The sequence below is a fragment of the Oncorhynchus tshawytscha genome, linkage group LG09 (genome assembly GCF_018296145.1).
Source record: "Oncorhynchus tshawytscha isolate Ot180627B linkage group LG09, Otsh_v2.0, whole genome shotgun sequence".
Taxonomy (NCBI): Eukaryota; Metazoa; Chordata; class Actinopteri; order Salmoniformes; family Salmonidae; genus Oncorhynchus; species Oncorhynchus tshawytscha.
The window spans coordinates 85,313,708-85,338,351 of NC_056437.1; the positions used below are offsets into that span (position 1 = coordinate 85,313,708).

General features: G+C 44.2%; 4 protein-coding genes across 11 annotated transcripts in view; 2 read left to right on the forward strand and 2 right to left on the reverse strand.

The window, feature by feature from the left end:
• Nucleotides 1–3,715: 3,715 nt before the first annotated feature.
• Nucleotides 3,716–10,067, reverse strand: LOC112259262 (ATP-dependent RNA helicase DDX42). The gene is made up of 17 exons (XM_042327823.1): nucleotides 9,832–10,067; nucleotides 9,547–9,694; nucleotides 9,335–9,396; nucleotides 8,802–8,838; nucleotides 8,025–8,177; nucleotides 7,800–7,904; nucleotides 7,523–7,642; nucleotides 7,254–7,430; nucleotides 7,033–7,161; nucleotides 6,816–6,915; nucleotides 6,652–6,699; nucleotides 6,461–6,558; nucleotides 6,031–6,307; nucleotides 5,635–5,861; nucleotides 5,422–5,532; nucleotides 5,211–5,309; nucleotides 3,716–5,099 (listed from the first exon to the last, which is right to left on the reverse strand). The coding sequence occupies exons 1-17, from the start codon at nucleotides 10,065–10,067 to the stop codon at nucleotides 4,437–4,439; spliced, it is 2,790 nt and encodes a 929-aa protein (XP_042183757.1). The 3' UTR covers nucleotides 3,716–4,436.
• Nucleotides 9,975–18,962, forward strand: LOC112259263 (STE20-related kinase adapter protein alpha-like). Of its 8 annotated transcripts, none has more exons than XM_042327826.1 (13): nucleotides 9,975–10,082; nucleotides 11,119–11,159; nucleotides 11,339–11,396; nucleotides 12,452–12,480; nucleotides 15,896–15,998; nucleotides 16,121–16,242; nucleotides 16,498–16,606; nucleotides 16,799–16,922; nucleotides 16,998–17,169; nucleotides 17,263–17,367; nucleotides 17,483–17,733; nucleotides 17,820–17,862; nucleotides 17,984–18,962. In XM_042327826.1, exons 2-13 carry the CDS (start codon nucleotides 11,148–11,150, stop codon nucleotides 18,137–18,139), a joined length of 1,284 nt encoding a protein of 427 aa, XP_042183760.1. In that variant the 5' UTR covers nucleotides 9,975–10,082; nucleotides 11,119–11,147; the 3' UTR covers nucleotides 18,140–18,962. The 8 variants fall into 8 exon arrangements, with proteins under 8 accessions (XP_042183760.1, XP_042183763.1, XP_042183765.1 ...); XM_042327825.1 differs by lacking the exon at nucleotides 9,975–10,082 and adding an exon at nucleotides 10,643–10,762; XM_042327824.1 differs by lacking the exon at nucleotides 9,975–10,082 and adding an exon at nucleotides 10,664–10,762 and having other exon boundaries at nucleotides 11,076–11,159.
• Nucleotides 18,963–18,997: 35 nt separating this feature from the next.
• Nucleotides 18,998–21,781, reverse strand: LOC112259023 (E3 ubiquitin-protein ligase RNF113A). The gene is made up of 10 exons (XM_024433782.2): nucleotides 21,639–21,781; nucleotides 21,268–21,347; nucleotides 21,086–21,181; nucleotides 20,833–20,940; nucleotides 20,570–20,679; nucleotides 20,368–20,474; nucleotides 20,165–20,254; nucleotides 19,968–20,061; nucleotides 19,762–19,868; nucleotides 18,998–19,160 (listed from the first exon to the last, which is right to left on the reverse strand). Exons 1-10 carry the CDS (start codon nucleotides 21,724–21,726, stop codon nucleotides 19,096–19,098), a joined length of 945 nt encoding a protein of 314 aa, XP_024289550.2. The 5' UTR covers nucleotides 21,727–21,781; the 3' UTR covers nucleotides 18,998–19,095.
• A 282-nt stretch (nucleotides 21,782–22,063) lies between these two features.
• Nucleotides 22,064–24,644, forward strand: part of LOC112259014 (RUN domain-containing protein 3A) — a 14,821-nt gene continuing 12,240 nt past the window's right edge. Inside the window, exon 1 of the mRNA XM_024433759.2 lies at nucleotides 22,064–22,377. Within this exon, the coding sequence (XP_024289527.1) occupies nucleotides 22,271–22,377 (107 nt within the window). The 5' untranslated portion in view covers nucleotides 22,064–22,270. The remainder of the gene's footprint in view (nucleotides 22,378–24,644) is intronic.

Sequence of the window (24,644 nt, forward strand, 5' to 3'; positions counted from 1 at the left end):
TTTTAGACCCCATCATAGCACTGAGACTGCACTCGTGAAGGTGGTAAATGACCTTTTAATGGTGTCAGACCAAGGCTCTGCATCGGTCCTCGTGCTCCTAGACCTTAGTGCTGATTTTGATACCATCGATCACCACGTTCTTTTGGAGAGATTGGAAACCCAATTTGGTCTACGCGGACAAGTTCTGACCTGGTTTAGATCTTATCTGTTGGAAAGATGTCAGTTTGTCTCTGTGGATGGTTTGTCTTCTGACAAATCAACAGTACATTTCGGTGTTCCCCAAGGTTCCGTTTTAGGTCCACTATTATTTTACCTCCTGGTGATGTAATTTGGAAACAATGTCAACTGTCACTGCTTTGCGGACGACACAGCATCAAATTTCGATGAAACATGGCGAAGCCCAAAAATTACCCACCCTGGAAGCCTGTGTTTTTCATACATAAGGAAGTGGACGGCGACAAATGTTCTCCTTTTAAATTTGGACAAAACAGAGATGCTAGTTCTCGGTCCCAAGAAACAAAGAGATCTTCTTTTGGATCTGACAATTAATCTTGATGGTTGTGCAGTCATCTCAAATACTATGATCTCTTTTTTTAATTGTTTTTTTTTTACCCCTTTTTCTCCCCAATATTGTTTTTTTAGTAGCTACTATCTTGTCTCATCGTTACAACTCCCGTACGGGCTCGGGAGAGACGAAGGTTGAAAGTCATGCGTCCTCCGATACTCAACCCAACCAAGCCGCACTGCTTCTTGACACAGCGCTATCCAACCTGGAAGCCAGACGCACCAATGTGTCGGAGGAAACACTGTGCACCTGGCAACCTTGGTTAGCGTGCACTGCGCCCGGCCCGCCTCACCTATTTTGAATAACAAGAAAATGTGGAATAGGTCAAGGAATATGAATACTTTCTGAATGTACTGTAGGCTGCGACTAGCTGGAGAAGGAGCGCTCTGGGAGGTTTGGTACACTGACCACTAGAAGGAGAGCACCTTGGCGGGGTGTAGCTGGTAGCCTGTGGAGGGGGTAGCAGGGAGCCTGCAGGTAGCCGGTTGGCAGGTCATTTAGTAGACCATATGGTACGGCTCTTGGTAGGATGCTTTATTGGCCACTTGGTAGGCCGGGGTGGCTGCTTGGGATGCTGCTACACTCCCTCCATTGTGTTACCATCCCAGGATTTGGCATCATGCAAAATAGCTTAAAGTCTGATTCGGCTGGGTGGGAGTTAACACAATGGGTAGGTCTTCAAGAAAACAGGGAGATGGTAGTAAAACAGGCTTGGTCTTTATGGCTTCATTTATGGGTAAGTGTTCCATGCTGGTTTGGTTTGAAAGGGGCTAGTTATTGCAGGTGTGTATATTTAAAGAGGTAGTCCCGCCTCTTTTAGGTGGACGTGATTTGGTGTATTACATTGACTGAGGTGTGTGGCGACCAATAAGTAGCAGACTCCCCTCCAGGTAGGAGGGGTTTTGTACACTAAGGCTGCGTTTAGACAGGCAGCCCAATTGTGATATTTTTTGCATTAATTGGTCTCTTAACCAATCACCAATCAAATATTTTCACAGATCTTTTTCATTGCTGATCTGATTGGACAAAAGACCAATTTGTGAGAGAAAAAAAATCTGAATGGAGCTGCCTGTGTAAATGCACCCTGTAGCTTTAACAAGTGTACATGGGCACATAAGGAGAATCTCAATTGCATAGTCCACGAGTCCTCTCTCCTCAAAACCCATTGGATGAGAAAGCAAAGGGTCCCTCCTCTCTGACCTCTTCTAATGGGTTTCGGGGAGGCGAAAACAGAGGTGTCACAGTCTGTCCTTTTGAATCAGTCTTTACCTGCCAAAGTCATGTTACGATATATCTGTTATCCTGTTAGAGCTTTCGTGCCAAATCCACTGCAGTGTTTCAGGTGCCACATTTATTGTCATGTCACACCAGTGTGTAGGAGGGAGATTCCAAGATGTGGGAAGTGTGCAGGAGGGCAAGAGATAGAGGATTGTGTAGATTCTGTGGAAAAAGTTGTGTGTGCAACTGTAGGGGTGCCCATGTTGCTAGGGATCGGAAGTGTCCGGTGCGAGAGAGGCAGGTTGAGGAGGCCAGAGTCAGAGTGGTGTAGAAGGTGTAATACGCTGTGGCTGTGAAGAAAGTAGAGGAGGATGGGTCAAGGGTGAGGGATCCTTGCAGGATCCCTGTGAGTAGTATATCTGTGCCAGCAAAGAGGGATAGACCAACAAGTGATATATACTTCAGTAACAAAAAATAGATGTTCTGGTAGCAACTGCAGAGAAGTATTTAGTTGTATGAGATTTGACTTCAGAAGAGTTACAGTGTGTGTTGAATGGTGGTGTCCCGTCCTCTCAGGCCGTTGGCATGGTGTAGGAGCAGATAGGGTCAAAGTAGTGGAATGTGCTAGTGCGTTTTTAATGAGTGTGGGGTTAGTTGAAGGGTGTTTTTATTTGATTCAGTATTTTCTATCACAAAGTATAATGGATTTATACTATAGTCCAGTTGGGGACGGTAAGGAAACATATTGGATGCCAACTGCCGTTAAACCCCACCGAAGAGGAGGGGACGCGAGGAGTATGCAATTAAGATTCTTCCTTACACAGGCACACACTTACTCTGTCGATCAGGCTGGACATGGCAGGTGTTGGACCTCACTTGATACTCTGAAAAAGGATACCAAAAGAATATATAAATAGGTGACAAAATACAGTCCAGTCTTTGGTAAAGTAAAGCCAGTCAACTTACCAAAGCCCATATCAAACATGGGATCAGCCTCACAAACACCAGTAACCAGCACAGTGTGTTAATCTAAACAGGAGGCCTGTCCTACTCTAATTGAGCTATAAGCAAGTGGGTCGGATCTGCTAGCTAAAACACCAGGGATACCACTCTCTTCCGGGTGGTGGCATTCTTTCTCACATGGTCAATCAGAAGAACATGGCCTTTTCTCAATTGTATACTCCTCACACCCTCCCTCCCTCTTCCTCAAAACCCATTGGAAGAGAAGATCAGAGGGGAGGGACCTCTGGATTTCACATTCAATGGGTTTTGAGGAGGTGGCGATTGGAGAAGGAGAGCGGATACAAGGAGATTGCAATTGAGATTCTCCATGTGTGAGGAAAGAGACACACCCAGAGTTGTGGTTGGCTCTGGATACCTTCTAAAAAGGTACCCTACAAACCACCCAAAAAGACACAACTAAAAACCACATGATTTTATTAACAAAAATTAGACCATTGTTTTTTCACATGTATCTACTCAGTCTTAACCCTATTGTCTATGGAAGTTACATATACACCGAGGAACAAAAAGGCATCAAGGGTTAAATACAAAAAGGAATTGCCAATTATATCCTCAGAATTGACAGCTGTTCATGTCACATCTTGTGTGCAAATTACAGATATAACAGAGAATCTCACAGGTATTATCATGCCTAAGATTAGTCATTTTCAAGACAGAAGCCAATTCCAAATGGGAAGCTTTTGAAATAGAATGTTATGGCGTTTGAGAGTTCAGTTTTTCACTAGTATATAACCACTTCTACAATATCAGGTGTCAAAACGTAGTGAGTGGTGACAAATGTGGGACCAAGTGAATTTGTTTATTACAGTTCAGAAGTGCTGTGTCAGCTGCAGCTAAGTTTAGAATGCACACTTATAGAACTGCCATTGACAAATTACAAACAGATAAGGAAACTATAGACACACAAAATAAACTGCCAAAGCCATTTTCTTTTAATCAAAAATACTTGACATCCTCCTGTGAATGAACTCAAGCGTAGCCTCACACAAAAATTAACAAATACATTTTTACATACACTCCACTTTCAAAAGCATAAAAAACACCTAAGTGACACAGAGGCACTTTACTAAGAAGTGAATACAAGCTGCAAAGTTCACAAACACAGATGGATTCACAGGAAGTAGTACACTTATAATAAAAAAGGAGATCTGTCATTAACGTGGGTTGATAATATACACTCACATTTAGTCCAATAGGGCTATTGGGTTACTCAGGGCTAAGAGTTAAACTAGAACGACAGGGGGGTGTCCAGTGAGAAAGGACGTAAGAATACAACAGACATCTCAAATCACAGGTGTTTTCTGTGGCTTCAGGACTGCATAACAGATTTTCTGGATGGTATATTTACAGTAGATTTTTCTCCATGCACAGTAGAGTGGAACTTTATCCAAAATCTCAACACTCCTTCAGACAAGCTGACAATCAGGAGCCATGTTTCTGAATCCCCAACCAATGCAGGATAGCATATCTTTCCCCTTGCATTTAGACCGCACAGTAGGGTCGGTTCACACATTAACCCTTGAAATTCTGTGCATGTTTCAGCTGAAATGACCAGCTGTGCATCTACAGACTAGGCATGCTCATCTAAGAACAGTTGGTTGGTTGCTTTACAGGTGATGTGTTTTGTGCTTTAGTTGTCCCACCTACTCTTTTTGCGTTTTGGTGGATCTGGGACTGCAAAGCTGTCTTCCTCTCGGTCTCCTTTCCCCTCAGCTCTGTCCCCCCTTCCTTCACTCCCTGCCCTGTCTCCACTCTCCCTGTCACCTCTACAATCGTCTCGCTCCCTTCTACTTCCCTCTCCATTACGACTATCGCCATGGCGCCCACTGCTGCCATGGCGATCCTTGTCCCCGTATCTGTCACGGTCTGCGTGGCGGTCCCGCTCCCCGTAGCGGTCCCGCTCTCCCCCGCCACTGTGCCGCTCGCTCCTGTCTCTCCTGTCACGATAGTGGCCATCTCCATGGCGACTCCTGTCATCACCATGTCTGTCACGGGGCCCTTCCCTGGGTGAGGGTGGGGCGGTATTCCCCTGAGGAGCAGTGGCCTGGCTGTCTGACACAGAGCTCAGGGAGCCAGCGCTGGTGAAGCCTGCCATCTTGGTGCCCATGCTGAGGGCTGCTGGAGGGGCCATGGCTAAGGAGGGGGGCCCACGGGGCCGGTCTGGGCCCTCAGGGGCCCCGGTGGGGACGGAGCTCAGACTTCCAGCGCTGGTCCAGCCTGAAGAGCTACTGGACTTGGTGGTGAGTTTAGGAACCATGCCAGACGCCGCCACAAAGTGGTTCTTATACTGAGACTGGGGAAAAATAGACAACGATTAAAGAGGGACTTCTAGACGTACAGAAATAATGAGAAAAGGGGATAATTTAAACCTGACAGAATAGATAGTGAGTGACAGTTTAATTACCTGGAAGGCTGACTTCATTGCTGACATGCGGTCTCCCATGGCTCCGGTAGGCTTGCTGTAGCCCTCATAGTTACCCATGGCAGCACCACCACTACGCCCCTGGAGAAACAACAAAATGTCAACAATTACACTATTATGCCACTGCTCTACCAACAAGATAAAACACTACAAATAACACAACTTATGTTACAAATAGACATGGCCAACTCACAGAACTTTCAGCTCCCAATCCTGGCCTCTCTCTGTAGCCCAGACCACCTCCTCCAATGTTTAGCTTCTTCCCTTTGCCGCCCTTGAAGCGTGATTTCCTGAACCAGGGATTCTGAGAGGAATACATCAAAGGAGATCAGTAAAGACATCATATAAAATGAACCTTTCCATAACTGTCCTCAATGATCAGTCAGGGACATGTAGAATGGCTTACCTGCATTGCCAAGTCCATCAGCTCCTTAGAGACGCTTTGATTGGCTCCTTCCAGGTTACGCACAAGGTCTCCTGCAAATGATGTGTCTTTACTGGTGAGAAGTGTGTAGGCAACACCCTTTTCTCCAGCACGACCAGTTCGGCCAATTCGGTGTGTGTGTGTGTCGATGTCCCGAGCCACGTCATAGTTCACTACTGTGCGTATTGAAGGGATATCAAGACCACGGGCTAGGGAGGAAATGACAAAGAAGGAGTGAATGATAGAATGAAGTATGTAGGAGCACTGGAATTCAGGCAAAAACAATCAAATCATTGTCAGTGTCTGTGTAATCATACACAGATCTCTGATGATTGGAACGTTCCCCACCCCCTCGTCTGCAGCCCACCCCCACCTCACCTGCCACGTCGGTGGCCACCAGCACGGGCAGACTCTTCTTCTTGAAGTCAGCGATGACCTTGTTCCTCTCACTCTGGTCCATGTCTCCGTGCAGCAGGCCCAGGCTGTGGCCCTCCTGGGTCAGGTTGGTGGCCAGCTCTTCACAGTTGGCCTTCTTGGTGACGAAGATAAGTACAGAGCCAGAGGAGGTAAACTCCACCAGGCGGCGGGTCAGCCAGCCCCACTTCTCCACCCCACTGGGCATGATCTCCACTACCTGGGTCACATCCTCATTGGCCTGGGGAGGAAGGATGGAGGATTGAAGAGCATTAGATGACTAAACTCCAGAAAATGTTCTGCCGCCAGCTGGTTGACTGTTCTGGCACTGTAGAACTTTAAATAAATGATAGATGTGGCAATCAGAGGGTGTTAGAAGAGCCACGGGTCTGACCTCCCCGATGTCTCCCTGCACCACGCGGATGGGGTCCACCAGGATATCTCTAGCCAGCCTCTCAATCTTCTTACGGAAGGTGGCGCTGAACAGAAGAGCTGTGAAGACAGGAGTAACGTTAAGGTTCATAGGACGGGGAAGTCTTGTCTAAAGCCTCTAACAAGTGTACATGCACACATACACACACTTACTCTGTCGATCAGGTCGGACATGGCTGGCAATGGATCTCACTTGATACTCTGAAAAAAGTTTCCAAAAGTATATGATATAAATAGGTGTCAAACCATCTTCAGTGAACAATCTTGTGGGCCTAGTGGTCATTGGGAACAAAAGAAAGAAGGGAAAGCCAACTTACCAAAGCCCATATCAAACATTCTATCTGCCTCATCAAACACCAGGTATGTCACTCTCTGCAGAGAGGTGGCCTTCTTTTTCACATGGTCAATCAGACGACCCTGTGTGAAGAACAACATCCACAACCCAATAAGTGAAATGACCTCAGAGGATTTTTTCCTCCAATACATAAAGACTAAACACAGTCTACCACAGTGATTGTCAACTAGAGCTCTTACCGGGGTGCACACAACTATCTCTGCCCCCTCCTGAAGAGCCTTGGCCTGCTCCCACATGCTGCCTCCTCCATACACCGCCACCGAGCGCAGGGAGTAGGCTTTCCCAAAACGCTTACACTCCGCGTGGATCTAGGAAGCACAACCATCATTTTCAGGGGCCCAATCAACTTTTTGTCATGGAAATGTTTTGTTCCTGACCCATCTCTCCCTGGCTGTCTTACCTGCTGACAGAGCTCCCTGGTGGGGCACACGATGACTGCGATGGGCCCCTCTCCAGTCTCCAGTTCCTTCTGGTCCATGATGTGAACTAGCATGGGCCAGATGAAGGCTGCAGTCTTGCCACTACCAGTTTTCGCAATGCCAATCATGTCACGCCCACTCAGGGCAATGGGAACTCCCTACAGGACAGATGGGGAAGAAAATACAGGTGAGGCCTATTTGCTACTAAAGCAATATGAAAGCACCAATAAAAAAAGACCTGCTTAGGTACCTGGCACTGAATAGGTGTTGGCTGAGTGTACTCCGACTTGCGGATTATATGCATCAGCTGCTCGTCAAACCCAAAGTGGGCGAAGCTGGTGGAGAGTTTAGGAGGGGCGGCACCAGACACCTGCCAAAGTCAATGAAGCAAAATAAATAGATAAGGCTTTCGGTTAAAGAGACAATGGGATCATACAACAGTTGTCTGTAAGTGGTATGTTGGCTAGGATTGTGTGGTTGGGTTTAGATGTGGTTGTATGTGTGCGTGTCCTTCTCCGGACACTTACCCGCAGGTTGAGTTTGTGTCTCAGCTCAAACACCTCTGTGCCTGTCAGGCTGAGAAGCTCCTCATGCTCGTTGTAGAAGTTCCTCTCAAAAGGTGGGTAGTCAATCTATAAGGGGATGACATAAATGTATGACCTCAGACACTAAAATAAAATAAAAAATCAAATTGACAAGATAACATAACTTCCTGCCTCTTGGCTCAGATAGGTGCAGTATGCAGCTGTTACCTCAGAGTGGTCCATCGGGGGCAGGGGCATGATGATCTTCTTTGTGGTGGGGGCAATGGGATTCCCATCACTGTCATAGTCTATGTTCTCATCCTCGTCCTCTGCGGTCAGCCCAGCTGTGGGATTCTCTGCCATGTAGCGGAAGTAGGCTTCCTGCACAGAGCACAGCCGCATGAGTCAACCAGGGTCAGCTTAAACGCCTAATGTAGCACACATTCATGCAGGCACTCTTACCACTCTCATAACCGGGGGATATACATTCAAATACAGTCAACGGCAAAATGCTCTGATGATCGCCCATATCAATGTCATAGTCTAAGCCATTTTATGTTTTAACACCAGTCTTTTTAAACCAGTCTTTGCGTTATTTGGACTGAAATTGATCACAGTGTCAGATTTTATAACCCCCCTTCACAAAGTAGTAAGAACAGCAACAGTTAATAGTAAACATTCATTACAGTATGGCATATTTGAAAAGAGATGATAAACTATTAATCAACATGCTTAGTTTAGGCATGGGTATATAAAAAAAAAGAGATATATATAATTGACACCACAAGTATGCATGTACATATCCAAGAAGGATAGGGCGAAGGATTCAACCTGCAATTGGGTTTGTTAGCATAGTGTGAGAGAGCGATAGAGTAAAAGAGAGAAAAAAAGAGCAAGAGATGTGGTAGGTGGTGAGACTTGGCCATAGATGGGTCAGGAGGGGAGGTTGGGGTCTGGAGGCTCTCTGATCAGTAGTAAATTAGGAACGTTGGATGGATCACTTACTTGTTCATCTTCCTCTTCAATGTCATCACGTATACCCCTGTAAAAACAAGCGGAGAAAAAAAAAACTTCCCTGCGACTTGTTTGTTCACCCATGATTCCCCACAACCTGTCTAATGTCACGCTTATCCCCTCCCTACAAAGTCGCTATGCAAGGCAGGCTTGATGAGTTACCTACAGTATGGACCAACTGGGGAAATTTAAGGTAATTGAATGGCAAGACAGATTATTTCAAATGAGACATATCTCTGCTCCACAGTGGTGAATGGTTGCAGTTGAAGTGGGAACTTTATATCTACAGTATCTTAATAACATGCTAGAGTTTTGGGATGAGAATAGATTAATAATTGAGACACTTGACTAATAACCATAGAAATATGTGCAAATCAATACACAGGTGAATGGGAAGAATGTACTACACCTGCCTGCCTGGTGGCCTTGAATAGGGCCTTTGCTAATAATATTTTTGCTTATATTATTGACAAGGTCATTTTCAAGGCCCTAAGCTTAAAGGGTAGAAATTGAAGGGATCTTACTTTTCAACCTTCTTTTCCTTCTCTTTTTCCTCCAGTTTCTTCATGTCTTTAGCTGCTTGGTCCTAGAGCAGCCAAGAGGGAGAACAATAAACCCTCTGCAATATTTCCCAAAAGCTCTGTGACAATAACCCCAGATTTTAAACAGACAAACTACAGAGAAAATGTGTAAAGTCCTACATGATCCAGGTCTAAGAGGGGAATCCATGACTCACCTCCACTTGGGCCATGAAAGCATCCAGAGGATCATCCTCACTGTCTGAGCCCCCTCCAGACTGGAATTGTTGCCGTGTGGGGGAGTTCTCAGCTGGGATATATGGCAAATCTGTGCTGCTTGACTCCTCTTCATCATCTTCAAAATACCTGGAAATGGGTTAGGAAAGTTATCACCAGTCAAATGTAATTGAAATCAATGTAATACATTCTGCATAACTGGTTGATCATACAGCATACGAAGCACACCAAACCCAACCCTAAAGGAAAAATACATCTATACTCACGCATTTTCTTCATCAAAATTTGCTCTTTTTGTTCCTATCTTGTAGAATGCAGGGAGTTGCTGGTTCTTGCCATAACCTCCAGCTGTCCCTGCGCCTCCGAAGGACGTGTGGGATTTCTGAGGCACGCGCAGTTCTTCTTTCTTTCCTCCTCCTCCTCCTCCACCACCACCACCAAGGGAAAATCCTCCAAACCCGAACCCTCGCTTACCACTTGGGCCACCCTTGCTCCAGTTCATAGCTGTCCTACAGAAGTAAGGGGAAAATAAATATAATCACATTTGGTATTTGACTGTTGTAGATTGCTGTTGCATTCCAGTCCATTCATCGCAGGCCTTGTGTGTCACCCACAAACGTCTGCTAAATGCTAATCATCTCGTAAATCACTGTCTGGGGGATGTCAAAGATTATCTGTGGCTTCTGGCAAATGAAGATATAAAATATCGCATTAATCTGTGTCTAGCTAATGTTTGGATCTCATTAATTGGCTAAATTAAACTTGCTAACGTTAGCATGCTACGCTTCTCTAGGGCCGCAGCAGCACGACGAAGAAGTGGGTGTGTGACAAATGATTGACTGAGCAAATATGGCTTGTCAAAGGATATTTGCAAAATCAGTTAAATCTAGTGTACGTTAAACACTATAAACTAACCTCGTGGTTTCATGTACTGTTTATTTACCTGTTTTCACCACCAAGAAAGATCTGTTTACCACTGCCAAATCTCACAGCGCGACTCGAAAGTGTTTTGCGTCATTACTGTGTGTAGACGTAGATTACGCGCGACGGATTGCTTCTCACAACAACGAACCAATCAACGCAAACATGTGACATTAGTTACCGCCCCTTTTCGATAATAGTTGTTTGTTGAAAATGGTAGCTAACAAACTCGCTTCACCAGATATTAGCTAGCTATTTCTTCAAGTTAACATACAGGTAGGTTACTAGCTATCGTGGTTTATATAGCTACCAAGCCAATCTGTGTTGTTTAATGTAATGAAAAAGAGCCACGCTAACGTTAGTTTATTTATTTTTACATAGCCATATGTTACTTTAGCTAGCTAACGTTAGCTAGTAGTCCTGCTAATAAAATGTTTTTGGGCCTACCTATTATACTATTTGTGGAATGGTTTTCAAACATTACAACTTAAATGATTCTATAGGCAATAGGTGGGTTATAGTTAGCTACATGTCTTGTTCATAGCGAAGTAACGTTAACGTGTTTCCTTTCCTCTGTTACTGTGTTTAGTATTTATTTTGGAGTGATTTTTTTTTTCTGGATGGGGTTTCAGCGGTTCTAGCTGCCACAACCGACAGATCCATGTCTTTTCTGGTGAGTGAACTCTGTCAGCGCTCCCCTGCCTGTTGACGTCAGAGCTCAGTCTAGAAAACATATCAAATACTTGTGCTGAATCCTTACCAGTCAGAGTCACAGCAATGATCAGTTATTGGAGAAGTGATTGACCTGCGGTATCTGCACTGTTTCTTTCTTTCTCCCTCTCTCAATCCCAGCGTTGGGTCTCAGAGAAATTGAGTGTGGAGAACCTGAGGGATTTTGAGTTTTTTGGAGGTAAGGTCAAAGGTTATGTTGAAAAAGGCTTCCCAAATCAACTGCTGCTTACAAACAAGACCTATCATCAGCTATGAAGTTGCCCGACCCTCATACAGAACCTGCTAGCTTTATCCTATGTGCAGCTTTGCTTTCAAAACAAGATATTGCATTGCACTGTTTTTAAAAGGCAACACACTCTAACAAACAATTGGCATAATACAATTTAAACCTTCTGGAATTCAATCAGCATTGGTTCTTTGGCAATATGTGGCTGGATACCTCTGTCTCCGAAATAGATTGATGACACAAGAGCTACTGCTTGCTTCAATGTTCTGCAGGTGTCAAATGTCTCACTGTATGTTACATGTGTGCCATGAAGAGAGTTTGTTCCAGTGTGATGTCTCCTTGTCTGTCAGACTTGATAAATGCAAAATATGCAGCCTCGGAATACTGCATGTCAGATTAATATTCTGTTGCGCCGTCGGTCATTGTAGTAGATACGAAGTTGACATGATACCTAGGTCAAATATTTATTAAGGAAATCATATTTTAAGGGTAACAAGTGTGGTGGCGATGAGGCATGTTCAAAGAGATGTTTCTACAGTATGTGGGTCTTATTAGACTAACATAAACACTGTCAATTTATCAGTGGTTGAAGAATCGGTTTACATAGAGAGGAACTGAATTGCTGGGGAGGGTTTGCATTATGTTCATATTTCTGTGCGCTCAGCTCACATTGCATAATTGTTCTGTGTTTGTTCATACGCTTGATTTTAAGTTTGGTTTTGGTTGCTTCCGGTTCCCATGGCAATGCATAATCACTCAATCCCGCTAGACTGAATCCTCAGATTCCTCACTGATTTAACAGATGCATTGGAGGTATCTAATTAGTCTAAACTGAATCCTCCTTGTTATGGGAGCCAGCTAGCAGCATTGATACGTGTCCTGCAACAAACACCACATGCTATACTTTACACTTAGTGTACCTAATGGTTCCTGAGCTGCTCTAAACACAGATCCTTCTTTTGTGTGTGTGTTTTGTGTTTGTCATTGATGTGGTTTCTCTACCACAGAGCAAGCTCAGGGAAACTCTCACAGGAAAGTAAGTGCGGTACTCCAGTCACTGCTCTCGATCGTTCCATCTGCCTGTGTGTGAGGGTGGAGCCAACGTGAATGAATTCACAAGCCCTGTGTGCTTTTGTGCATGGGCATCTGATTCACAATGCTGTATGTGCTTTGTATTTTAAGGCCCATCCTACTTCACCCACCAGGGTTTCCTATTGGGGGAGTTGGGAGATCGGTGGAGTTAACAGTAGTGATGTTCTCTTGATGAGACATGGTTGGGTTGGAGGAGAGAGCAACTGAGGTTGTCAAGTCTGATGAAAAAAAGATGTGATCACTATAAGTGGACAGATGGATCACCCCATTAATACTACGTGTTACCTGATGGCTCCATCGGTTGCTCCAGAGATCAAAACAGTCCTTCCTGATTCATAAAGTTGACCACAGTTTGTGTCTTTTAGAGTGGGCAATGATGGGTCATCTGTAATTACCTGGCTTAATTGACCTGCACTTGTCTTTTACAGCTGTCACGGAAAATGGCTGTTTGGTCTCAGCTGACCGATAATCTCCCTGTAAAGCCAGCCTTAATGGGCCCTTAGGAACCTCAACGTGGTCTTAACATGGTGTTACTATTTGATTTATGGTTTCTGTTGTTCTTCACTGAAAGTCCTCACTAATTTTGACCAAGCCTGTTTCATGTTTGTGAAGTAGTTTAAGTGTGGACACTTTGTCTATTGCCTGTGTTCACTGTACTTCTCCCTTACTAGAAAGCAGAGGGCATGTAGGTGGGTGGTGGGAGGGTATGAGCAACTGGTTATTTGTTCATGTCTAATGTGTCACTGTTGTGGAAATCTCTGGATCCACCAATGGTTGTGAACTGGAGTTGAATGGAATGGATAGAGTTCCATGTGTTCCATTTTTGGCAATGCATGGCAACCCCGTCTGAGTGATTTAAAGTGATGGGCATCTACCTCGCAATGCTGGCTGGAAATTGGTAGATAAATGGTTATTAAGTTGTTACTGCATTTAAAAATAATAATAACCTAATACAGTTGAAGTCGGAAGTTTACATACACCTTAGCCAAACACATTTAAACTCAGTTTTACACAATTCCTGACATTTAATCCTAGTAAAAATTCCCTGTCTTAGCTCAGTTAGGATCACCACTTTATTTTAAGAATGTGAAATGTCAGAATAATAGTAGTGATTTTATTTCAGTTCTTATTTCTTTCATCACATTCCCAGTGGTTCAGAAGTTTACATGCATTCAGTTAGTATTTGGTAGCATTGCCTTTAAATTGTTTAGCTTGAGTCAAACGTTTTGGGTAGCCTTCCACAAGCTATCCACAATATGTTGGGTGAATTATGGCCCATTCCTCCTGACAGAGCTGGTGTAACTGAGTCAGGTTTGTAGGCCTCTTTGCTCGCACACGCGTTTTCAGTTCTGCCCACATTGTCTATGGGGTTGAGGTCAGGGCTTTGTGATGGCCACTCCAATACCTTGACTTTGTCCTTAAGCCATTTTGCCACAACTTTGGCAGTATGCTTGGGGTCATTGTCCATTTGGAACCCATTTGCAACCAAGCTTTAACTTCCTGACTGATGTCTTCAATATATCCACTTAATTTTACGTCCTCATGATGCCATCTATTTTGTGAAGTGCACCAGTCCCTCCTGCAGCAAAGCACCCCCACAACATGATGCTGCCATACCGTGCTTCACAGTTGGGATGGTGTTCTTTGGCTTGCAAGCCTTTTTCCTCAACATAACGATGTTAATTATGGCCAAACGGTTCTATTTTTGTTTCATCAGACCAGAGGACATTTCTCCAAAAAGTATGATCTTTATCCCCATGTACCGAACCGTAGTCTGGCTTTTTTTATGGCTGTTTTGGAGCACTGGCTTCTTCCTTGCTGAGCAGCCTTTCAGGTTATGTCGATATAGGACTTGTTTTATTATGGATATAGATACTTTTGTACCTGTTTCCTCCAGCATCTTCACAAGGTCCTTTGCTGTTGTTCTGGGATTGATTTGCACTTCTTGCATCAAAGTACATTCAACTCTAGGAGACAGAACGCTTCTCCTTCCTGAGCGGTATGACGGTCCCATGGTGTTTATACTTGCGTACTATTGTTTGTACAGATGAACATGGTACCTTCAGGCATTTGGAAATTGTTCGCAAGGATGAACCAGACTTGTGGAGGGATCCATTTTTTTTTTTTGAGGTCTTGGCTGATATCTTTTGATGATCCCATGATGTCAAGCATAGAGACACTGAGTTTGAAGGTAGGCCTTGAAATACATCAACAGGTACACCTCCAATTGACTCAAATGATGTCAATTAGCCTATCAGAAGCTTCTAAAGCCATGAAATCATTTTCTGGAATTTTCCAAGCTGCTTAAAGGCACAGTCAACTTAGTGTATGTAAACTTCTGACCCACTGGAATTGTGATACAGTGAAATAATCTGTCTGTAAACAATTGTTGGAAAAATGACTTGTGTCATGCACAAAGTAGATGTCCTAACCGACTTGCCAAAACTATAGTTTGTTAACAAGAAATTAGTGGAGTGGTTGAAAAATGAGTTTTAATGACTACAACCTAAGTGTATGTAAACTTCAATTGTAAGTTTAGGCCAACGCCCCGTACCAGGGCTCTACAGTGGTACAATTTTGGTCGCATATGCATCAAAATATTTTACTATTACCTGGAATTTTAATTTGGGAGCACCAGTGCTTTTGTAATTGTTGTCATTAATACCTCAAATATTTTTCATTGTGCCCCTACATTTTAACGTGCTCCTTGTAAAAACTTTTTTTTTGTAGCATAGAGCCCTGCATACATTTTTTTCCAGTCAAACAGTTTAATTTCTGAGCGTCTATAAAGACTGTTTATTGGATCCCTATTTTCATATTTTGAGATGATACTCGAGATGCTCACGTCTCCGCCCAACAATGTGAGTCATTGTTCCAAAGGCAGGAAATGAGCTTAAGTCCAAAATAAGCCCATAGAAACACATTGGGCTCATTTTGGACACATTTTGGTGAGAGTGCAACCTCTTGCTTCGCCTCTTCCTCTCTGAACACACTCATATTATTATTTTAGGGTACTCACACTGCATGTGTCTTACCATGAGTGTTAATATTTCAAGCACTATGGTGTAATGAGGTTTGGAGAAGGCATGATTCATAAATGATGTAGCTTCTTGCTTATAATTTGCCACCAACAGAAGTCAAACCTGAAGTTAATGTTCTCCACTCAGGTTCCACAAGTACTGCTCGTACACACTTCGTTCTGTAGTCTGACTGTATATGATTTAGCATCAACCATTACGTCTGACCAAGCCTTTGCAGGCCACTCTCACAATGCCACAAGTAATGCCCAACACTAAAGGCCGATATATGCTATCATTTCCAATGCAAACTCCTTCCCTGCTGCCGCCTCTTCCCCCCAGGCCCATGAAGACAGCCACGAGAGCCTGACCTCAGTCCCACGGCGGGACACCATGGGAAGCTTCCTCCCCGACAGCAGCGCCTATGAGCTCCTGACCATCATAGGTCAGTCAGTCTCAGGCTTCCGACCCCAGTTACTTGGCTGCCAAGGCGCTTGTGTGTTTGTTGTTGAATACATTGTTTGTGCGCCTGTCTCTAGTCTAATTTGGTGTGTTTTGCTGTGCTAGGTCGAGGCCTGGAGGACTTGATGACCGTCAACCTTGCCAGATACAGACCCACAGGGGAACACGTAGCAATCCGTCGGATTGACCTGGAGTCCTGCACCAATGAAATGGTCAACTACCTGCAGGTCTGGACCTGTCACCATCCATCTGTCACATTTCCCTTTGCCTCTGCCAGGCAGACAGACATCAGTCAAATCATCCTTGCCTTTACATCCCTCTTTCACTCCTCCCCTCTGAATACATTCATCCCTTGCTTTATGACATCACCTGTTATGTAATCCAACCTCCCATCTCTGTCTAATTTGTATCTATTACATAACTCAATGTAATCTCCCTCTCTGTCCATTTAAACCTAACCCAGTCTAATCTCTGTCTCTCAGGCTGAGCTCCATGTATCTAAGCTGTTCCACCACTCCAGCATCCTGCCCTACAGGAGCATCTTCATAGCAGAGAACGAGCTGTGGGTCATCTCTCCCTTCATGGCCTATGGTGAGGATTCACAGACAAAGCACTGACTGTAACACTACACCACTCTGGTCCTAGTCAAATGTAGTCAAAGGCTAAATGTAGACCGGAGGACTCTAGTTACCATTCCCACATTAATGTAATTTGTCTCTACCTAACCCTACTATTCAGTCCTCTGCTCTCTCTCTGACTAATGTAGTGTCTAACATGTCCTAGGGTCAGCCAGAGACCTGATCAGCAGCCACTTCACTGATGGGATGAATGAGCTGGCCATCGCCTACATCCTACTGGGCATGCTCAAAGCCCTGGACTACATCCACCACATGGGCTATGTACACCGGTAAGTACAAAGTACACACAAGCCCAGGACTTTTCATGCAGGATTGTGACATGGCGTCTAATTTTGTGTGTTTAGGAGCGTGAAGGCCAGCCACGTGTTGATCTCGGTAGACGGTCAGGTGTGTATGTCTGGTCTGAGGAGCATCATCAGTCTGATCCGTCACGGCCAGCGGGCCAGAGTGGTCCATGACTTCCCCCAGTACAGCATCAAGGTGCTTCCCTGGCTCAGCCCAGAGGTGCTACAGCAGGTAACTCCATACCACACCTGGCTAACATACAATACCTTGCTTTTAAACTATAATATCTTAATTTGTTTATCGGTCAACCCTGGTGTGTGTCAGAATCTGCAGGGATACGACTTCCGGTCAGACATCTACAGTCTTGGCATCACAGCCTGTGAGCTAGCCAATGGACATGTGCCCTTCAAAGACATGCCAGCCACACAGGTGACTAGTGGCCAGATCAACCCCTCACCCGATCTTTATTCTGAAAGATCTATATTCTGCTCCTCAATTGACTGGTATCTCTCTCCATTCCTCTTCGTGGTCCTCTTGTCTTTAGATGTTGCTGGAGAAGCTGAACGGGACCGTCCCCTGTCTGTTGGACACCACCACCATCCCCCCAGAGGAGCTGACCATGAAGCCCTCCCGCTCTGGAGCTGACTCTGGGATCTGTGAGGGCCCCAGCACCGGAGGGGCCCACCACTCTAACGGAGAGCCCTCCTCCTCGGGGAGCCACCCCTACAGTCGTACCTTCTCTCCCCACTTCCATGCTTTTGTGGAGCTGTGTCTACAGAGGGACCCAGAGAAGAGGTGAGCCACGCCAAGCTAGGCTGCTGGTCCTCACATTGATCGTCTTGTGAATTTTAGCTCATTTAATTGTTTATTTTCCCCCTCAGACCCTCAGCCAGTGCTCTCATTGGTCATTCCTTCTTCAAACAGGTCAGTAGGATCTAGTTCCTCCCCCCTCAACATCAATGTACAACATTAAGTCATATAAAGGCTTCATTCAGTCACACACTTTATTAGAATCCCAATGAGATTTATTTCCATTCTTCCCTAGATCAAGCGTCGGCCATCGGAGGCTCTACCTGAGCTATTCCGGCCCGTAACGCCCATCACAGGCTTTGAGAGTACCCAGCCTCAGGACGCTGCCTCTGGACTGGCCAGCCTGGAATCTGGCCTCAGCCACATGGATGTGGATGACTGGGACTTCTGACCACAGAGGAACAGGAAAGAGGTGTGTGTTGTAACCAAGAGGTTAACAGGAGATGCTCTGAGAAGACTTCGGACTGGATTTACACTTTGTTCTTATTAAATGGTCCATGTAAATAATTCAAACTAAGCAGTTTCTCCTCCCTTTGACTGGGTTTAAAAGCCAGCTACCATCTCACCTCCTTGCTATCACTCTAGTCTAAAAGATGCATGAGCAGACAGACCTTTGCACTGACTGACACCCAATTCCTCTCACGCACACATCTCTCCAAATTCGACTAAAGCTCCGGACCCGTCGAAGAACCGTATGGGGGAGTATGTCCAGTCCGCTCTTTCACTTGTCAATGGAGATGTTCCATTAAAGGTAGAGCAGGGAGACTCCTGAGCTGTACTTGACCCTATCTAGAGCCATCTGTTGACATTAAAGACCAGGAACTGACCGCATTACCAAGGGTTGATCCAATCAGCCATCTAGCCAGCACAACAGATGGAAGATTCCAGAAGTTTGTCCAAGGCTATCACGAACCAGACAGTGTTTTCATTTCCTCACAGCTGTTCATACAGAACCATCAGTTTTACTGGAGGGAAGAAAAAAAATCTGTTTCTACCTGAAACCCTCAACTTGCTTTGCTATCTTCAGTTAACACTAGACTGTGCCAACTGAGGTCCATGTATTTGATTAACCTTCCTGTTATTGGCCATTTTTGTCCTGCAAAAAAAGTGAATGTTACAATGGTGCTTGTTTCAGATAGTTTGTCTGGCTTTCAAGAAGGGAAAGTGTTGGGAGTCTCAACTATTTTACTTGATAATAAATACCTTTCACCTCAGGGCTCTCACTGTATTGTAAGTAATCAGTCAACTATTTAAAAATCAAGTTTTATTCCAGAAGGCTTGACATTGATACAATAAAAGAGACAGACACTGATGAAATTGGACAGGTACTGTATTTACAGTAGGTTGCTAATCTTCTTCAGAGGGTGGCTGGTCTAGCATGGCTTGGTGTTTGGCGATCTTGGCTGCCAGCTCTGTAGAGAGAGAACACTTAGGGCTACTGCCTGGAGCTCAATAGCCTTACAGCCACGGGCCTGAATATTCGAGCAGTGAGCTTTTTCTATTTGACTGACTATAGACTAGTCCTTTACCCGATGTACATAGGCTCTTGCCTGTCTACCAAAACTCCTTGCTCCGGGCCAAACGCCACGCCATTGAACATGAGTTTCTGGAGCTGAGTACCTCCAAGATTTCTAGAATGGAAATACATCCTAGCCTGTCTGATTGGTCCCAGAAACCTATGGTTGGGCCAGAACACACATGGGTAAAGCAACATTTAGAAAATGTGTCGTTGGTTCTCTGATTGGTTAGAGATTATCCAATTGCTGATGACCTTGTTTTGTACAACACCACCACAAACGACTTCAATGATTGCTGTCTCAGACTGAAGTATGTAGCGGACGATAGAGCAGGAATTCAGCTCAAGTCAGGCAACAAGCTCCATGGTCAAAAACAAACTGTAGCTTTAGTTTTGTTTTCTTAGCTCAAAGTGGATGCTTTGGGGGACCATCCAAGACCTAATGTACATGCCATACCACTATGCTGACCATGGTAATTGAGATGCATTATCCTCACCTTTAGCTGGGTTGAAGACGCCGTTGGTCTGGACGTTACACACATAGCAGCGCTGGGACTTGCGGTAGTGCTGAAGAGCACAGGTCTCACAGAAGTAGTGCTGACACCTGCGGGAGACAAGACATGAGTGGTTTGATTAGCTGGAAGTTGGAAGTTTCTCTACACACAATTAATGGTGAAGGAGTTCTTAAGGAGCATTGTCTTACTTGGTGATGACGGGGTTCTTGAAGGACTCTCGGCAGATGAAGCATTTGAAGGGCATGTCCTCCTCGTCACTGCTCACCTCGTAGTTCTCATCATCTACATACAGACCACACATTACTGAACAGCTGTATCACAACTCTGTAATCTGATTCATCTTAAATATACACAGCCCTGTGTTTCTCCCCTGTTGTGAACTCACCATTGGCCCCATAGCGCCCCTCATCCAGCTCCCTCTCAATCTGCCAGCCATGTTTGTAGTCTGAGCGGTCATGGAGGAACTTGCAGCTGTCTAAGCGGGGAAAAGAAACACACAAAGAAGACTTTCAGAGACTTCCACAGATGATTAATTCAAGTTGGGAAAGGAGGACATTGGAGGCAACCTTCCAACAAAGTCCCACTCACCTCCAAAGCCACAGAAGCCAGTCTCTTTGTAGTCCTTACAGATGTCTGGCTGGTAGTCCCACCTCACTGTGGCCCTCAGGTGCTCTGGGGCCCTGATTGGACCCTTCCTGACAAGAGAGAGAAAATAGTGATGATGCAAAAACAACTTAAACTTAACCCAAGACATTTCAACTTTACTCTGTCACGTAACATGCATCCACACCTGACCATGCCAGAGGATGCATTTCCCATGGTGGAGTCTTTGGGCTTGATGTGCTTTTTGTAGTTGTTCATTCCTCTGTAGATCTTATCATCCTCTTTACCGGTCAGCTCCTGGTGAGGGAGAGGATAGAAACCTTTAAGCATTTGCGGACCAACGCTGTCCCAATTTACAATAAAACTGGGGGAAGAATGCAAATTATACAATACTAAGATGTAGATACACGAAGGAAACAAAGTTCCTCCAACAAGAGACAGATGTCTTGCCTCCTGGATCTTCTGACTCCTCTCAAAGATGGCCTGAGCATCATTGTCCTTTGCTGTGTCCAGCTCATAGATTGCAGTTGCTCCCATGTCATCTGGCCCCTCTGGTTTCTATACACAGCGAAGGGAGGAGGACGTGATTGATAGCTTTATATGGGGCTGAGCAATAAAGGGGCAGGTAGGATATAAATACAAAACATTGTTAATAGATTAATTCATAGATTAATGGGTAGAGGTATTTTTAAAAATAACTCACCGCTGACCGTGTGGACTTGTAAGCGACAGTGACTTTCTTTTTTTCTTTCTCCTCGTCACTTTCAGCAGATGACACCTCTCTCTCTACTTTTTTTGTCTGGGGAGAAGAGAAGAATGATTTCACACTATAAAAAATGTTTCGTATAAAGACTGATTCGTTTGTAGTCAGTAATGCGACGTTACCCTTTGAATCATAGGGTTTGCTGAACCCGTCTTTTTTTCTTTTCTGACGACGGCATTCTTGTCTTCGTCACTGTTGCCATCTGACAATGAGGCAAGCATCACCATGTGAGTGGGACATTTCAGTGTTTACAGTACTCGGCCACTTGCAATCATTTCCATGGCTTGGGTGTTTTATAGTTGGCAGTAGTTTTGTTTTTACTTAGCCCAATCTTAACGCCTTACTAAATACACTTCAAATGCTAGCTAACTAGGTCAGTTCGCCACTATAGCTAGATCGAGGACTATTACTAATAGCCATTGTTTTCATGCACAATGCAGTCTTGGTTAGCTTTTGAAACAACACTGAGCTGGACTCAAACACTGTGGCTCACCTGTGTCGCTGTCACTGGCTTTTCTCTTCCGAGCGTTGCATCTTTTGGTAGATTTTTTAAATAGAAAAGTACAGGTTGACTCCGCCATCTTTCATTCTGTTTACAAAAAAATGGTGACGTAAGGATTTTAGAGCGACCTCTAGCGTCGAGGAGTCACATTTCATTTGGCACAGTATTCCACCTTGTGGCCAATTATCTACAGCACAACATATACAATTAAGTAGACTACATTTGCATTTATTTCATGCCAATTTCTCATAGTTTTATTACATATTATCTGTAGATATGTTGTGGCGCAACTAAATAATATCCTATATAGTCAGTCATCATTTTCTATAGTATTATAAAACCAAAGCAACATTATGATAAAATGTAGGATTATTAAATGATGGGATATTTTATGTAGGCTAAATCAACATATGTATTGGGTATCTTGGTGCAGAGGGTATTTCAATTCTACTCTCTGTCTATTCACCCTGCACAACTCCATCGTTGTGCGTCAACGTAGAGCCCACTAATTAAGCATCAGCTTCTCGCGGAGAACTGAGAACACCGTAATATATGGCATAGGCCTGCGGAGGGAGGGTGTATTGGTGGTGCTGGGTTATCGGAAGGCTCCGTACCGCCGCTGAATGGAATCCGGCTGTGTCCGAAAAGCAATGGCTATGGGTTTGACATCGAAAAAGGCATCTTCTCGGAGCGTCGGCGTGGAGCGAAAAAATCTCATCACCGTATGCAGGTAAACACAAGGGAGCAGATGTTTCGTGTGGTTGGCACGTCATGTTAACCACACATATTAGTTAATGCATGCATGGAAATCAATGTGCAATGGCTTAGGCTACAATGTATTAAGCGTTGTTCTCAATCATATATTCTCATAAGAAAACGAAAAGAAAAACAAAAGGCAACATATTCCACAGCTATGGGCACTGTGGTAGCCGATACATTAGGCTACTTGGGGAAATTTAAATGGATAAACGTTTTATGTTTTTTAAAATCTTGGTAAATAACGGCGAGAGAGAATCAGATCGCCTGACAAATAAACAGCCACATATGCGGTTTCACCTTGGTGGACACCCCGCTGTCTCCGCCGCTATGTCGGTCTATTTGAAAGGAAAGAGGATTCAATGGGGTGTGTGAGGCCTATGTTTGAGAGGGCATTGGTCCACCAGAATTCCCCAGGTCGGTGATGTGGCAATGACGACAACCTTCTTGGAACGAGGACATTATTTACCGCTTATAGAAATGCTGCTCCAAGACAATGACATCACAGTGAAATCGGATGTTTATTATGGTCATTGAATGCTACTGTGCTGTACTCATTATGTACTAATAACACCCGGAGGTATTTCACCCGGTGGCCTGAGAGAGCTCTCAGAAAAAAGTATAGGCCTACAACATTTTTGCCAGCTCATCTATACCAGAGTAACTGATACATACAGCTGATAATATAATTGCATAGCAGTCATACCCCTGTGTCTGGTTGTCATGGGAATGCTATTTGATAACTTCTCCTTCACCAAGTTATGTTTTACCCAATGTAGGCTAATGTATCATCAGTGCTCCATCCTAGAATATTCCTATTTGTAAAGGCATAATTAATGTGAATACTTCATGATGATAAACATTTGTTATGTAAATTAATATAATACTATATTCAATTTTATATATATATATTCACAATTATTTTGAGTGCATATGTGTTTTTGCAAAATACCCAATGTGTCTTATCTCTGTGTCCTTATGCATCTATACTGTAAGCTTCCTCTTCACTGTGTGTCCTCATCTCCGTCTGAGTCATCATGGTTTATATCCCTGTCTTCATATAAGGAGCTCCAGTAGGAACAGCAACTGGATTGTTGCCTCAGAAACGTGTGGGTCTGTGGCCTGCAGCTTGTATGTTAGCAATGTGAATATATTATCTGTGGGCACCCTCATGATGAGACGTGAACCTATCAGACGAGTCTTGTGTGTGTGTGTGCTGTCACTCTGAGCGGCCAGGAGACCCATTGTCTTGCTGTCAGGGACACAACATTTTATCTCCTGAGGGAGGCATTGTTCTACAGTTGACCAATGGGAGTGACATCACTCAAGCTCCTGGTGCTCTCACTAAATGATTTCTAGACAAAGAAATTAGCAGAAAATTAGTTACGCTTTCTATGTGTTGCGTTGGTAGGCTTATATGGTTCATGACATTGTTACTAATCATGGATATCTTGCCATCCTTCCAATCCGATGACATTGACATTGGCCACATCCCCATGATATGACATGTTGAGTTTAGTGTTTATTTACTGCTTGGATAGAAGAATAGAGACAAATGAACTCCAGGAACACGATCAAGCAATTTTTTATTACAGCACCTCTCTGTCAAGGGTTCTGTCTGCATTTAGTGGAACATAGTGTAATAGAACACACAGAACAGACATAGATCATGACCAAAAATAAAGAATGTTTTCAAAGACACAGACTTCAGGCTCCAGGAAGGATTAGCGAGAGAACAAAGAGACATTTGTTGCAGTTCGGTCATTTTTCAGACACTGACCGTGCCAAGAACATTTAATCCAAGACATTTAAAGACACAGGCACAGGACACAAAACAAAAAATGTTCACAACAGTTTTTCATCAGTAATGCTAATCATACAGTTGTCTCCACTGGGAAAGACATGAATTACTTTTCAATGAGAGCTATGAATTAAGTTTAATGCAAGGGTAATACATGTATTCCCCAGGCTTTGAATATCTGAAAGCATCTGTGTCGATGTCAAGTCTACCTTTTGTATTGTGCAGTCTAAGATGGGCTGTAAGTCATAGAGGCCTCTTTTCCTGCCAGACAGACGTGTATAATACTTCCATGTGTCAGCCAATGACGGCCCTTGTCCCAGGTGGTGTTCAAGTTGACAAAGGTTGTGAATGTTTGTGACCTCAGGACCTCTGGCTGTGCATAGAGTCATAGGGTGATAGGCTGATGTTGTGTGTGTCTCATTGTGTAGGCAGGGCTACCA